The sequence below is a fragment of the Telmatherina bonti genome (genome assembly GCF_933228915.1).
Source record: "Telmatherina bonti genome assembly, chromosome: 14".
Classification (NCBI taxonomy): domain Eukaryota; kingdom Metazoa; phylum Chordata; class Actinopteri; order Atheriniformes; family Telmatherinidae; genus Telmatherina; species Telmatherina bonti.
The window spans coordinates 6,034,322-6,050,438 of record NC_136612.1 but is presented as its reverse complement, the minus strand read 5'-3'; the positions used below and the strand labels follow the sequence as shown (position 1 = coordinate 6,050,438).

The window sequence follows — 16,117 nt, the reverse complement described above, 5'->3', positions numbered from 1 at the left end:
CCATATCGTACTGCATCGTACCGCATCGTACTGCATTGTATTGTATTGTGTTGTTCTGTACCATATCGTACTGCATCGTACCGCATCGTACTAAATCGTATTGCATCGTACCGCATCGTACTGCATCGTACCGCATCGTACCGCATCGTACTGTATTGTACTGTATCGTATTGTTCTGTACCATATCGTACCGCATCGTCCTGGATTGTATTGTATCGTATTGTTCTGTACCATATCGTACCGCATCGTACCGCATCGTACCGCATCGTACCGCATCGTACCGTATGGTACTGCATCGTACCGCATGGTACTGCAGTGTATTGTATCGTGTTGTATTGTACCATATTGTACTGCATCGTAACGCATCGTACCGTGTTGTACTGCATCGTACTGCATCATACCGCAACGTACCGCATCGTACCGCATCGTACCGTATCGTACTGCATTGTACCGCATCGTATTGTATCGTATTGTTCTGTACCATATTGTACTGCATCGTACCGCATCGTACCTCATTGTACCGCATCAAACCGCATCGTACTTCATCATACCGCATTGTACTGCATCGTACTGCATCGTACCGTATCGTACTGCATCGTACTGCATCGTACCGCATCGTAACGTGTTGTACCGCATCGCACCGCATCGTACTGCATTGTACTGCATCGTATTGTATCGTATTGTTCTGTACCATATTGTACCGCAACGTACCGCATCGTACTGCATTGTATTGTATCGTATTGTTCTGTACCATATCGCACCGCATCGTACCGCATCGTACTGCATTGTACTGCATCGTATTGTATCGTATTGTTCTGTACCATATCGAACCGCATTGTACCGCATCGTACCGCATCGTACCGTGTTGTACTGCATCGTACTGCATCATACCGCATCGTACCGCATCGTACCGCATCGTACTGGAATTGTACTGCATCGTATTGTATCGTATTGTTCTGTACCATATTGTACTGCATCGTACCGCATCAAACCGCATCGTACTTCATCATACCGCATTGTACTGCATCGTACCGTATCGTACTGCATCGTAGTGCTTCATACCGCATCGAACCGCATCATACCGCATCGTACCGCATCGAACCGCATCGTACTTAATCATACCGCATTGTAATGCATCGTGCCGTATCGTACTGCATCGTAGTGCTTCATACGGTATCGTACTGCATGGTACCGCATTGTATTGTATCGTATTGTTCTGTACCATATCGTACCGCATCGTACCGCATCGTACCGCATCGTACCGCATTGTATTGTATCGTTCTGTACCATATCGTACCGCATCATACTGCATTGTATTGTATCGGATTTGTCTGTACCATATCGTACCGCATCGTACCGTATCGTACTGCATCGTACCGCATCGTACTGCATTGTATTGTATTGTGTTGTTCTGTACCATATCGTACTACATCGTATTGCATCGTACCGCATCGTACCGCATCGTACCGCATCGTACCGCATCGTTCTGTATTGTATTGTATCGTATTGTTCTGTACCATATCGTACCGCATCGTACCGCATCGTACTGTATTGTATTGTTCTGTACCATATCGTACCGCATCGTACCGTATGGTACTGCATCGTACCACATCGTACTGTAAATTATTGTATCGTATTGTTCTGTACCATATCGTACCGCATCGTCCTGGATTGTATTGTATCGTATTGTTCTGTACCATATCGTACCGCATCGTACCGCATCGTACTGCAGTGTATTGTATAGTGTTGTTCTGTACCATATTGTACCGCATCGTACCGCATCGTACTGCATTGTACCGCATTGTACCGCATTGTACCGCATCGTATTGTATCGTATTGTTCTGTACCATATTGTACTGCATCGTACCTCATCGTACCGCATCAATCCGCATCGTACTTCATCATACCGCATTGTACTGCATCGTACAGCATCGTACCTCATCGTACTTCATCGTACCGTATCGTACCGCACCGTACTGCATCGTACCGCATTGTACTGCATTGTACCGTATCGTACTGCATCGTACCGCATTGTACTGCATTGTACCGTATCGTACTGCATTGTATTGTATCGTATTGTTCTGTACCATATCGTACCGTATCGTACCGCATCGTACCGCATCGTACCGCATCGTACCGCATCGTACTTTATTGTATTGTATCGTACTGCATCGTACCGTATCGTACTGCATTGTACCGTATAGTACTGCCTCATATCTCATCATACTGCATTGTATTGTATCGTATTGTTCTGTAACATATCGTAACGCATAGTACCGCATCGCACCGCATCGCACTGCATCGTACCGTATCGTACTGCATTGTACCGTATAGTACTGCCTCATATCTCATCATACTGCATTGTATTGTATCGTATTGTTCTGTAACATATCGTAATGCATAGTACCGCATCGCACCGCATCGCACCGCATCGCACCGCATCGCATTGCATCGTACTGTATCGTACTTTATTGTATTGTATTGTACTGCATCGTACCGTATCGTACTGCATTGTACCGTATAGTACTGCCTCATATCTCATCATACTGCATTGTATTGTATCGTACTGTTCTGTAACATATCGTAATGCATAGTACCGCATCGCACCGCATCGCACTGCATCGTACTATATCATACCGCATTGTTCTGCATCGTACCGCATCGTACCGCATCGTACCGCATCGTACCACATCGTACCGCATCGTACTTTATTGTATTGTATCGTACCGCATCGTACCGCATCATATCGCATCATACTGTATCGTACTGCATCGTACTGCATCGTACTGCATTGTACCATATCGTACTGCATCATACCGCATCGTAATGCATTGTATTGTATCGTATTGTCCTGTACCATATTGTACTACATCGTACCGCATCGTACCATATCGTACCGTATTGTACTGCATTTTACCGTATCGTACTGCATTGTATTGTATCGTACCGCATCATACCATATCGTACTGCATCTTACCGTATTGTATTGCATCATACTGCATCGTACCGCATCGTACTGCATCATACCGCATCGTACTCCATTGTACCGCATTGTACTGTATCGTATTTTTCTGTACCATATCGTACTGCATCGTACTGCATCATACTGCATCGTACCGTATCGTACCGCACCGTACTGCATCGTACTGCATCATACCGCATCATACCGCATCGTACCGTATTGTACTGCATCATACTGCATCATACCGCATCGTACTGAATCGTACCGCATCGTACCGCATCGTACTGCATCGTACCGTATCGTACTGAATCGTACCGCACCGTACTGCATCGTACTGCATCATACCGCATCATACCGCATCGTACCGTATTGTACTGCATCATACCGCATCATACCGCATCGTACCGTATTGTACTGCATCATACTGCATCATACCGCATCGTACTGAATCGTACCGCATCGTACCGCATCGTACCGCATCGTACCGCATCGTACCGCATCGCACTGCATTGTACCGCATCGTACCGTATCGTACTGCATCATACCGCATCGTACCGTATTGTACTGCATCATACCGCATCGTACCGTATCGCACTGCATCATACCGCATCGTACCGTATTGTACTGCATCATACCGCATCGTACTGAATCGTACCGCATCGTACCGCATCGTACTGCATTGTATTGTATCGTATTGTATCGTATTGTTCTGTACCATATCGTACCGCATCGTACCGTATCGTACTGCATCATACTGCATCGTACCGCATCGTACCGTATCGTACTGCATTGTACCCTATCGTACTGCATCATACTGCATCATACCGCATCGTACTGAATCGTACCGCATCGTACTGCATTGTATTGTATCGTATTGTTCTGTACCATATCGTACCGCATCGTACCGTATCGTACTGCATCATACTGCATCGTACCGCATCGTACCGCATCGTACTGCATTGTACCCTATCGTACTGCATCATACTGCATCATACCGCATTGTACTGCATCGTACCGCCTCGTACTGCATTGTATTGTATCATTTTGTTCTATACCACATCGTACCGTATCGTACCGTATCGTACTGCATCCTACCGCATCCTACCGCATCGTACCGCATCGTACCGCATCGTACTGTATTGTATTGTTCTGTACCATATCGTACCGCATCGTACCGTATGGTACTGCATCGTACCACATCGTACTGTAAATTATTGTATCGTATTGTTCTGTACCATATCGTACCGCATCGTCCTGGATTGTATTGTATCGTATTGTTCTGTACCATATCGTACCGCATCGTACCGCATCGTACTGCAGTGTATTGTATAGTGTTGTTCTGTACCATATTGTACCGCATCGTACTGCATCGTACTGCATTGTACCGCATTGTACCGCATTGTACCGCATCGTATTGTATCGTATTGTTCTGTACCATATTGTACTGCATCGTACCTCATCGTACCGCATCAATCCGCATCGTACTTCATCGTACCGTATCGTACCGCACCGTACTGCATCGTACCGCATTGTACTGCTTTGTACCGTATCGTACTGCATCGTACCGCATTGTACTGCATTGTACCGTATCGTACTGCATTGTATTGTATCGTATTGTTCTGTACCATATCGTACCGTATCGTACCGCATCGTACCGCATCGTACTTTATTGTATTGTATCGTACTGCATCGTACCGTATCGTACTGCATTGTACCGTATAGTACTGCCTCATATCTCATCATACTGCATTGTATTGTATCGTATTGTTCTGTAACATATCGTAACGCATAGTACCGCATCGCACCGCATCGCACCGCATCGCACTGCATCGTACCGTATCGTACTGCATTGTACCGTATAGTACTGCCTCATATCTCATCATACTGCATTGTATTGTATCGTATTGTTCTGTAACATATCGTAACGCATAGTACCGCATCGCACCGCATCGCATTGCATCGTACTGTATCGTACTTTATTGTATTGTATTGTACTGCATCGTACCGTATCGTACTGCATTGTACCGTATAGTACTGCCTCATATCTCATCATACTGCATTGTATTGTATCGTACTGTTCTGTAACATATCGTAATGCATAGTACCGCATCGCACCGCATCGCACTGCATCGTACTATATCATACCGCATTGTTCTGCATCGTACCGCATCGTACCGCATCGTACCGCATCGTACCACATCGTACCGCATCGTACTTTATTGTATTGTATCGTACCGCATCGTACCGCATCATATCGCATCATACTGTATCGTACTGCATCGTACTGCATCGTACTGCATTGTACCATATCGTACTGCATCATACCGCATCGTAATGCATTGTATTGTATCGTATTGTCCTGTACCATATTGTACTACATCGTACCGCATCGTACCATATCGTACCGTATTGTACTGCATTTTACCGTATCGTACTGCATTGTATTGTATCGTACCGCATCATACCATATCGTACTGCATCTTACCGTATTGTATTGCATCATACTGCATCGTACCGCATCGTACTGCATCATACCGCATCGTACTCCATTGTACCGCATTGTACTGTATCGTATTTTTCTGTACCATATCGTACTGCATCGTACTGCATCATACTGCATCGTACCGTATCGTACCGCACCGTACTGCATCGTACTGCATCATACCGCATCATACCGCATCGTACCGTATTGTACTGCATCATACTGCATCATACCGCATCGTACTGAATCGTACCGCATCGTACCGCATCGTACCGCATCGTACCGTATCGTACTGCATTGTACCCTATCGTACTGCATCATACCGCATCGTACCGTATTGTACTGCATCATACCGCATCGTACTGAATCGTACCGCATCGTACCGCATCGTACTGCATTGTATTGTATCGTATTGTATCGTATTGTTCTGTACCATATCGTACCGCATCGTACCGTATCGTACTGCATCATACTGCATCGTACCGCATCGTACCGTATCGTACTGCATTGTACCCTATCGTACTGCATCATACTGCATCATACCGCATCGTACTGAATCGTACCGCATCGTACTGCATTGTATTGTATCGTATTGTTCTGTACCATATCGTACCGCATCATACCGTATCGTACTGCATCATACCGCATTGTACTGCATCGTACCGCCTCGTACTGCATTGTATTGTATCATTTTGTTCTATACCACAACGTACCGCATCGTACCATATCGTACCGCATTTCACTGCATCGTACTGCATCATACTGCATCGTACTGCATCGTACCTTATCATACTGCATCGTACCGCATCGTACCGTATCGTACAAGACAAGAACTGCAGCTTATGTACTAAACACCCTTCAGTGGTATCAGCTGCAAATCACAATAATAGTTTGAAGAACTTGTTGATTTAGAAATTAAACCTATGAAAACAGCTTGTAATTTGATCTGCCATATAGGGGATGATCAGGGGTGTGTGTGGTGGGGGGTCCTATCTACAGAGGCTGAAGGTCCTACATATAGCTGGCCTAAAGAGAAACAACCAGTCCTTGCTCTCTAAGTTAACATCTCCTATGGTCTGTAGTGGGCGTTGGATCCAACGTGACTCTTCCTTCCTCTGAAGAGGACCATGTGAACCTGGAAGCCCTTCTGGGTGTCTCAGAAGACTCACAGTGTGGACTTAGAGGAGAAGCACAAGGCTGAGGGTGAAACTGGTACACGAGGACTGTGCAGGTCATAGTGCAGGGTGAAATCCTTCACCAACCACTTTATTGACAGAAAAACAAAGCTTTTCAAAATAAATTAAACATAAAAAACCAGCATAGTACAAGACAAGTACAGCACCACGCACCTTCGGTTCACCTGGAAAGCATCTAAATGTCTGAACGTTTAGCAGCGTGGGACAGTTCACAGAAACATGGCTGCAGAGTCCAATTCCTCCAGTATGAATTTCAAATACATCATTAATCACTGAAGTAAAATGATCCAATCTTTTTGTTGTTTTTTTTTTTTTTACTGATGCCAACAGAAAGATGTGCTTTACCAAGAGGAACTTTTCCCTTCATACCTGATCCTTTCCTTTATTTGACAAATTACTACGTCACATTTATAGCTAGACCTGACAGGCGGAAACAAGGAGGAACCACATACCACTAAACTCCTTCTTCAGGAAGATCTTGAAGTCGTCTCGGCCTCGCAGGTCTGTTAGCAGTTCAAACAGGCTGAAGGACCAGCGCTCCACTCGCATCTTAGTGGGAAGCTCAACTCTGACCAGGGTAACAACACAGTCAGTTGGCATGAGTCCTGCCAGAGAACCTTGTGGAACAGAGATGTGGTGGTCCTCACCTTCTCATGTTCAGAGTCCAGTATGCATCGTGGTCTGTCTGCCAGGGGTTGCTGGGCAGACATGGAGCCAGGAAGGGGTCGTGGTTTTTATAGGTGGTGATATATTTGACCAACCTGCAAAGATAATTGCACAATTCATCCTTCCTGCCCCCCCATTCCCCCCAGCCCCATGCCCCCAGGAAGACCTTCAGATCTACAGCAGAGGAACTTACGCTCCCAGGGAAACACTGGATTTGACCTTTGACCTCATAATGGCTTGTTGATAGAACATGTTCTGAAGTCAGAGACAACATATTAAATTTACATGTGATGCGGATCATTCGGCACATGTCAGTATGGATCAAACATGGTGACTCACCAAGCGTCTGTATATGTCAAAGGTGACTTTCTGTCAGACCAAAACATAAAAACTGTTGTTATCAGAACGTTTTCTGTTCTGCAATCAGAATGATTCATAACAGGAACTACTGCACAACACGTAAACTACACGTACTGCAGAACACGTAAACTACACGTACTGCACAACACGTAAACTACACGTACTGCAGAACACGTAAACTACACGTACTGCAGAACACGTAAACTACACGTACTGCAGAACACGTAAACTACACGTACTGCAGAACACGTAAACTACACGTACTGCAGAACACGTAAACTACACGTACTGCAGAACACATAAACTACACGTACTGCAGAACACGTAAACTACACGTACTGCAGAACACGTAAACTACACGTACTGCAGAACACGTAAACTACACGTACTGCAGAACACGTAAACTACACGTACTGCAGAACACGTAAACTACACGTACTGCAGAACACGTAAACTACACGTACTGCAGAACACGTAAACTACACGTACTGCAGAACACGTAAACTACACGTACTGCAGAACACGTAAACTACATGTACTGCAGAACACATAAACTACACATACTGCAGAACACGTAAACTACACGTACTGCAGAACACATAAACTACATGTACTGCAGAACACATAAACTACACGTACTGCAGAACACGTAAACTACACGTACTGCAGAACACGTAAACTACATGTACTGCAGAACATGTAGACTACACGTACTGCAGAACACGTAAACTACACGTACTGCAGAACATGTAAACTACATGTACTGCAGAACATGTAGACTACACGTACTGCAGAACACGTAAACTACACGTACTGCAGAACATGTAGACTACACGTACTGCAGAACACATAAACTACACGTACTGCAGAACACGTAAACTACACGTACTGCAGAACACATAAACTACACATACTGCAGAACACGTAAACTACACGTACTGCAGAACACGTAAACTACACGTACTGCAGAACACATAAACTACACGTACTGCAGAACACGTAAACTACACGTACTGCAGAACACGTAAACTACACGTACTGCAGAACACATAAACTACACATACTGCAGAACACGTAAACTACACGTACTGCAGAACACGTAAACTACACGTACTGCAGAACACGTAAACTACACGTACTGCAGAACACGTAAACTACACGTACTGCAGAACACGTAAACTACACGTACTGCAGAACACGTACTGCAGAACACATAAACTACACATACTGCAGAACACGTAAACTACACGTACTGCAGAACACATAAACTACATGTACTGCAGAACACATAAACTACACGTACTGCAGAACACGTAAACTACACGTACTGCAGAACACATAAACTACACATACTGCAGAACACGTAAACTACACGTACTGCAGAACACGTAAACTACACGTACTGCAGAACACATAAACTACATGTACTGCAGAACACATAAACTACACGTACTGCAGAACACGTAAACTACACGTACTGCAGAACACATAAACTACATGTACTGCAGAACATGTGGACTACACGTACTGCAGAACACGTAAACTACACGTACTGCAGAACACGTAAACTACATGTACTGCAGAACATGTAGACTACACGTACTGCAGAACACGTAAACTACACGTACTGCAGAACATGTAGACTACACGTACTGCAGAACACATAAACTACACGTACTGCAGAACATGTAGACTACACGTACTGCAGAACACATAAACTACACATACTGCAGAACACGTAAACTACACGTACTGCAGAACACATAAACTACACATACTGCAGAACACATAAACTACACATACTGCAGAACATGTAGACTACACGTACTGCAGAACACGTAAACTACACGTACTGCAGAACACATAAACTACACGTACTGCAGAACATGTAGACTACATGTACTGCAGAACACGTAAACTACATGTACTGCAGAACATGTAGACTACACGTACTGCAGAACACGTAAACTACACGTACTGCAGAACACATAAACTACACGTACTGCAGAACATGTAGACTACATGTACTGCAGAACACGTAAACTACATGTACTGCAGAACATGTAGACTACACGTACTGCAGAACACGTAAACTACACGTACTGCAGAACACATAAACTACACATACTGCAGAACATGTAGACTACATGTACTGCAGAACACGTAAACTACACGTACTGCAGAACACGTAAACTACACGTACTGCAGAACATGTAGACTACATGTACTGCAGAACACGTAAACTACATGTACTGCAGAACATGTAGACTACACGTACTGCAGAACACGTAAACTACAAGTACTGCAGAACACGTAAACTACATACACTGCACTAACAGGAACAAAGGTGACAACATAACTGGGTGGACTCCAGGTAACACAAAATATCCTTTTTTTTAACAGTCAAATATTTCCACCATCCTCTTCATCAGGTCCACGTTAAATCCTCTTTTACATTTCATGTTCCAAACCTCCTCGTCCAGTTCAAGGTCACAGGTAAGCTGGAGGCTCTCCCAGTGTTTAGTGGGTGAGAGAAGGTGTACACCCTGGACATGGTGGACACTGGTGAAGTGTCCATCACGATGAGACAACCAACCATTCACTAACTCGGGGGCACAATTTAGAGAAACCAATTCATCTAAACTCCACATGGAGAACCTCCACGTTTGAACCCCCCCTGCTGAGGCTTGAACCAGCGGCCTTCTTGCTCTGAGACTACAGTGGTAACCACAACTCGGCTTAGTGACTGGCTGAGTAGGTATTGGTTCAAACAGGAAGTAGAACAATGGAGGTGATAAGTAGGAGGGTCGGGGTAACTTTTTGGTCCATTTACAAATTTTCTCATTTTTCTGCAGTAATGATAATAAAGATGGTGGAAAATGTTTTTATTGCAGTTTTTACTAAATGGAGGGAACTTAAATTCTTTGATCTACCACAGATACACAGCAGGGTCCCAAAGTCCACCACCATGAAGAAACCTGGTTTTATGGAACAATCAGCTTTACAGCCAGTTAAACATGTGGTTAAACATGGTTATTTTAGCTCGATGTGACATATTGTCATGGTGGTCTCAGACTTCTGAACCTGAAGGCTTACATAAAGATGAATTGGTCTTCATCAGATGAAGGAAAAAGGAAAAGAAGGAAGAAAGTTGGTCAGTATTTGTGTCTGAAGAGCTTCACTGTCTGTTTAAAGTGTCTCTATGATGGACATTTAAGTCTAATTTATTTTAATAAGTACAGAATGACAAGAAATAATCCCTCATTTTACCCAAACCACTTCATTCATGTTGTATTGATCCTCTCAGATCAGCCTCTGCCAGAAACAGGCCGACAGAGAAAGCTCCGCCCTCTGTCCTACAGGCTGTGTCTGATTGGTCAACTGCTAGGAGTAAAGGTGGGCGTGGCTTTCTTCTCGTAAACATGCACAACCTAGGCTACGTTCAGACTGCAGGGCTTGCTGCTCATATTAGATGTTTTTGTGAAATCTGAATTTTTTTGAAAGTCCGTTCATATTTCCGATCAAATGTGACTTGTATGTGATCTCCTGTATGAACCTCATGTGCACCAGAAGCGTCCCGCATGCGTAGAAAACACGGCGACGTGCAGTGAGCGTGCGTGGGACGTCTTTGTGTTTGCAGAAGTAAATATGGGTGGCAGCAGAGCATTTGCTGTTTTAAAAGTTTTGTCCAACCGTAAAAGTTGAATAAAAGTTAAAAGTTTTGTCCAACCGTAGCCACAACATGGTGAATAGGTTCGCAACAACTGCAGAGAGAAACGTTTGGGTATGGAGTCGCAGTCATGATTGGTGGGAGAGTGATGTGAGCGCATTTACAGATCAATAATTCATGAACAACAAACGCAGAATAATGACATTAATGACGTGTCAGTCGGATTAATGCGACCTGACCGTTCAGACTGAAGTCGCATGGGGGAAAGACCAGATACATATCGGATGTAGGACCACATATCCAAGTGGACTGGGTCGCTTTAGAAAATGTCAGATCTGTGTCATTCAGACTGTTAAGAGAAGATTGGTTACAGGTCGCATAAGGACAAAAACATCGGATATAAGTCACTTCAGCCTGTAGTGTGAACGTAGCCTTAGTGATGACCAATCACTGAGTTCCTCCCCCGAGACGTCGTTAAAATTTCAAATTAGAAAGAACTCTCTAAAACCAATAGTTTCCATCGCCATGGAAACCGAATGCAGAGTACTGGAAAACTCAAACATGCGTTTAGGCGCTGCTCACATGATGAGGATTAAACACTAACACTGTAGAAAGCTCAGAAAACTAGACATAGCATCATAGAGCCGCTTTAAGGCCCTGTTGACACATTTTTGTTTTGATCTAAGCGTTGCGGGTCATCTCCATGTTGTAACAAGTAAAACTGTCCCATCAGCAACGTGTCCTCTCTCTACGTAACTTAAACAGATGCAGCAGCAGCAACATGACATGGAGGTCCAGCCCCGTTCAGGTTCAGCAGTTTACACCACCACGTGAAAGATATCACCGTTTACACGCCTTAAATTTCACTCTGAAGGCTGTTGTCAAATTTTTGCTGTTTTATCCAGTTACCATGGAAACAAGAGGCCAGAATGCCACCGAACCTCTGCGTTTCACCGCGTCAGCGTTGGGGTGTAAACAGGGCCTAAAGCGGTAAAAGGAGCGTTGCGTTCACTGACCTGTTACCTCGTCTTCGCTGGGATCAACCAGCCGCTCTGGCCCACAGTCCAGAGCGCTGTGAGTACGACGCTACACAGGAACATACCCGGTTAATGACAACACGCAGCATTTTGATTTTTTCTGAAGAAAAGAGTCTGAGACCGACCGGAGGCCTGTTCACCATCCAGAAAGCCCTCTCCTGGCAGTCGAACACCACCCGGTCCGGCTTCTTCCTGTCCTGACCCGCCCTGAAACACAAGAAACGGATTAGTGAAGATGGAAATCCTCACCAGCAGCATCGCTTGCATGCTGAAGTAAACTGTCAGCTTTCCACATTCAGAAAGAACTACGCCGCTTTTTAGATTGTAGCTCTGAAAGTAAACGACTTCGTCATGTTTCTGTGGAGACCTTTTCTTCTAAATATAACCTTTTTCAGCAGCTTAAGTCTGGTCATCCTTGTGACAGGACATGAAGCCACAGCCGAGCAGGCCCAGCGTTTATCCCCTGCCTACAGAGATTCCCTTTGATTTGCTAAGTTGTCTCACTTGTACTGTTCCGTCGCCTGCATCACAATGAAGTCCCACTTGTGGTTCAGCCAGTCGTGGAGATGGTTGTAATGTACCTGTTTCGGACAGAAACAGAATATCAGGAGTTGATCCAGGTCAGGAGAGTGCAGCCCAGCCTGAAAGGAACATGGTCAATGGACAGCTTTCCCTAAACATAACCCAGGTGTCTCAGCCAGCATAAGTAGTAAAACTTTAAGGCTGAGTACTTCTGGGTTTAAAAACAGAGATCTAAAGTCATTCATAACGTGCTTGGAAAGCAGTAAATAATCTTTGTTTTTACCACATTTTACACACATTCAGACCGAACCGTGTATTTAACCGGGACCTTTTAGTACGCAGGAAAGGTATTATAGCTGTGCAGCTATTTTTACCTGACATACCTGTTCATATGGTTCAAGCAAGCCTTTCTTCCGGATGTTCCTCTTTGCCAAGTAAATGGCTGCAATAACAACAAGAGAAAAACTTCAGAAAGTGTTTTATTTTTTTACAACAACCGACTTTTAGCTGTTTTATGGTCCATCTAACATGGAAGGTGAAATGGCTTAAACTGCACATAATAAGCATGAAACAAGTCCAAAACAGTGACATCTGTTCGCTTCATTCTCACCACAACTCCAGCTTTGTTTCCTACATACAGTGGATGTGAAGAAAGACAAGAAAAACATGTGTACCTACCGTAATCAGAGTCATCTGGAACCCATTTCTGTGTTGGCCAGAAGTACGGCGTCTGAAAGAATTATCCGTGATAAATGTTCTATTCATCTATTACAATAAAGTATAAACAATGACCAATCGATACTCATAACCAGCCCAGGTAGTGAAAAATACAGTGGATCAGTTTGGAGAACCTAGCTGTTAGCCTTTGCAATGCTAATACTAGCATCTTCATGCTAATGGAGAACAGTTTAGCTAGTCGTTAGCCTTTCCAAAGCCAACTTGCAGACATGTAAAACACAAGAGTTACTCTTGTTGTGGTTGTCGATGTTAATGTTATCGTTAATGCTGGTTTAATTGTTTTGAATGTTATTGCAGTATTTTATAAGCGTTGTTTTTACAGTTTTGTTCAATTGTTTTAATTTAATCTATTTTATATAATGAAACAATTATTTCTGGTGGAAGTTTTGTATATATATATATATATATATATATATATATATATATATATATATATATATATATATATATTTATATATATATGTATATATATGTATAAAAACTGAACAGGATGACACTTATTACAAAATCCTGCAATAACATTAAAAACAATTAAACCAGCATTAACGATAACAACATTAACATCGACAACCACAACAAGAGTAACTCTTGTGTTTTACATGTCTGGCTAATGACTAGGCTAATAACTAGCCTATATCTATATCTATATCTATATCTATCTATCTATCCATATATATATATATATATATATATATAGATATGTATATATTTTTGTATAGATAGATAGATAGATAGATAGATAGATAGATAGATAAATAGATGTATATTAAAGTGATGGTGATTATAACATGGTGATTTTAAACTTTAAAATCACCACCAGTAGAAATAGAGTATAGAATTTTTTTCTGTATCTTCCACTATAAAATATTGTTTTATTATATAAAACAGATTAAATTAAAATTATCAAAACTGTAAAAACAGCACTTAAAATAAACTTTTCTCCAAGTCAAATGAATGACAAAGTTCAACCAGTGCAAAGTGGTGAACTCTTAAATGGCAACCAGTAACTTGAAATTCTGTCTTTTCTAAATAATTTTTTAAACTGAATGACGAAAAGTAGAATCAAAGGTTTATTTGCACCTGAAAGCGGTAAAGGCTGGCGTCGTTACACATCACCAGTTTGTTGTGGTTCTGCAGGGGGTAGATGTAGCCATAAGCTACCAGCATGGTGCCGAAGGCCTGAGCCTCTGAAAACACAGAAGGAAATCAGTACAGAAACAAACTCAACGACTAGACATCAGTGTGTTGGTGGTTTGTAAATGCTACCTTCTGGAGTGGTCTTCATCTTGTTGGTAATCCATGCAACTATGTCACTTCCTGTCAGAAAACAGAGGACTCATCATGTGCATCACGGTTCATGTGTGGTTCATTATGACCATGAGTTAAACTGGGATTTCCACTAAATTTGGAAATTTTTATTTAGTAGGTGATAAAAAAATCCATCTTCAGGTGATTAGAATTAGTAAATGGATCGAGGCTGACGCTTCTCTGACTCTTTTTAGGTTTTTAATCTACTTTAACTAAAGTCCAAATCTCATCCAATTGCGAGCTGCCTTATTTAGCGACTGTTAGCAGCTTATGCAGGAGGCAGCCTGCCGCCGACTCCCACAGCCTGTGCTTTCACTTCATGCAGATTTATTCACATTTAATGATCAGCTTGTAAACGTGCCACAGCATTTCTTTCTCACTCCAGGAAAAAGAGGCAGGCAGGCTTCCTGGACAGTCCTGGTGATGCAGAGGGAATCCCAGGTGATGGAACAGAGTGTCAGCGTTGCCATGTTGGAAGGGAAACTCAGGAATCGCATGTGGAAAGGATTTAAATGCCAAGCAGGACAGCTGAATTACAGGGTTCCTACATGTTCTGTCTGCTCCACTGGAATAAGACAAAAATGAACCTGGTGTGAAGAGCACTTGGGTCTGCTTGGTGGTAGATGTGTCCTCGAGTGTAACAGATATCAAGATATCTAGATGCATATATATTTATATGAATACACCATTGAATAACTTAAATAAAAATGGTAATACATAGCGCTGGGGAATCTCTGAAGGTTCACCATCATCAGGAGTCTGAATGAGTCTGGAACAAGCCTTCTCCGGTTTTAAGCTGCTTGGAGTGAAATCCTGCATGTTTTACATAAACAAAGCTAAATGGTTTCAGCTGATGCTTCCTGTTTGCTACAAACTTCAGCTTTTATCACTGCACCAATAAAGTTAAAGACCATACTGGTTAAAAACCAGTAAGCAAGCCAACTACAAATGCATGATTGTTTTATGTTAACGGTACATCAGCAGTAAGAGTTGAGCATTAGTGGTGTGGTGGTGTTCGGCCCGCCCTGCAGTGGACTGGTGAGCTGTCCAGGGTGTACCCTGCCTTTCACCCAATGACTGCTGGGATAGACTCCAGCTTTCTGCAACCCTGAAATGGACCAAGCGGTTCAGAAAACGGGTGGATGTATGGATGTATGGTGTGGTGGTGTGTGGGAC

At 43.1% G+C, this 16,117-nt stretch overlaps 1 protein-coding gene across 1 annotated transcript in view; it reads right to left on the bottom strand.

Annotated features, from left to right (window-relative positions):
- rgs9a (regulator of G protein signaling 9a) overlaps positions 1-16,117 on the bottom strand; it is a gene marked incomplete at both ends in the record, with an annotated part of 82,981 nt that overhangs the window by 46,726 nt on the left and 20,138 nt on the right. The window contains 11 exons of the mRNA XM_079252459.1: positions 7,093-7,208; positions 7,288-7,401; positions 7,500-7,561; positions 7,646-7,675; positions 12,360-12,422; positions 12,499-12,580; positions 12,878-12,954; positions 13,279-13,337; positions 13,574-13,625; positions 14,714-14,820; positions 14,900-14,950. Of these exons, the coding sequence (XP_079108585.1) occupies positions 7,093-7,208; positions 7,288-7,401; positions 7,500-7,561; positions 7,646-7,675; positions 12,360-12,422; positions 12,499-12,580; positions 12,878-12,954; positions 13,279-13,337; positions 13,574-13,625; positions 14,714-14,820; positions 14,900-14,950 (813 nt within the window). The remainder of the gene's footprint in view (positions 1-7,092; positions 7,209-7,287; positions 7,402-7,499; positions 7,562-7,645; positions 7,676-12,359; positions 12,423-12,498; positions 12,581-12,877; positions 12,955-13,278; positions 13,338-13,573; positions 13,626-14,713; positions 14,821-14,899; positions 14,951-16,117) is intronic.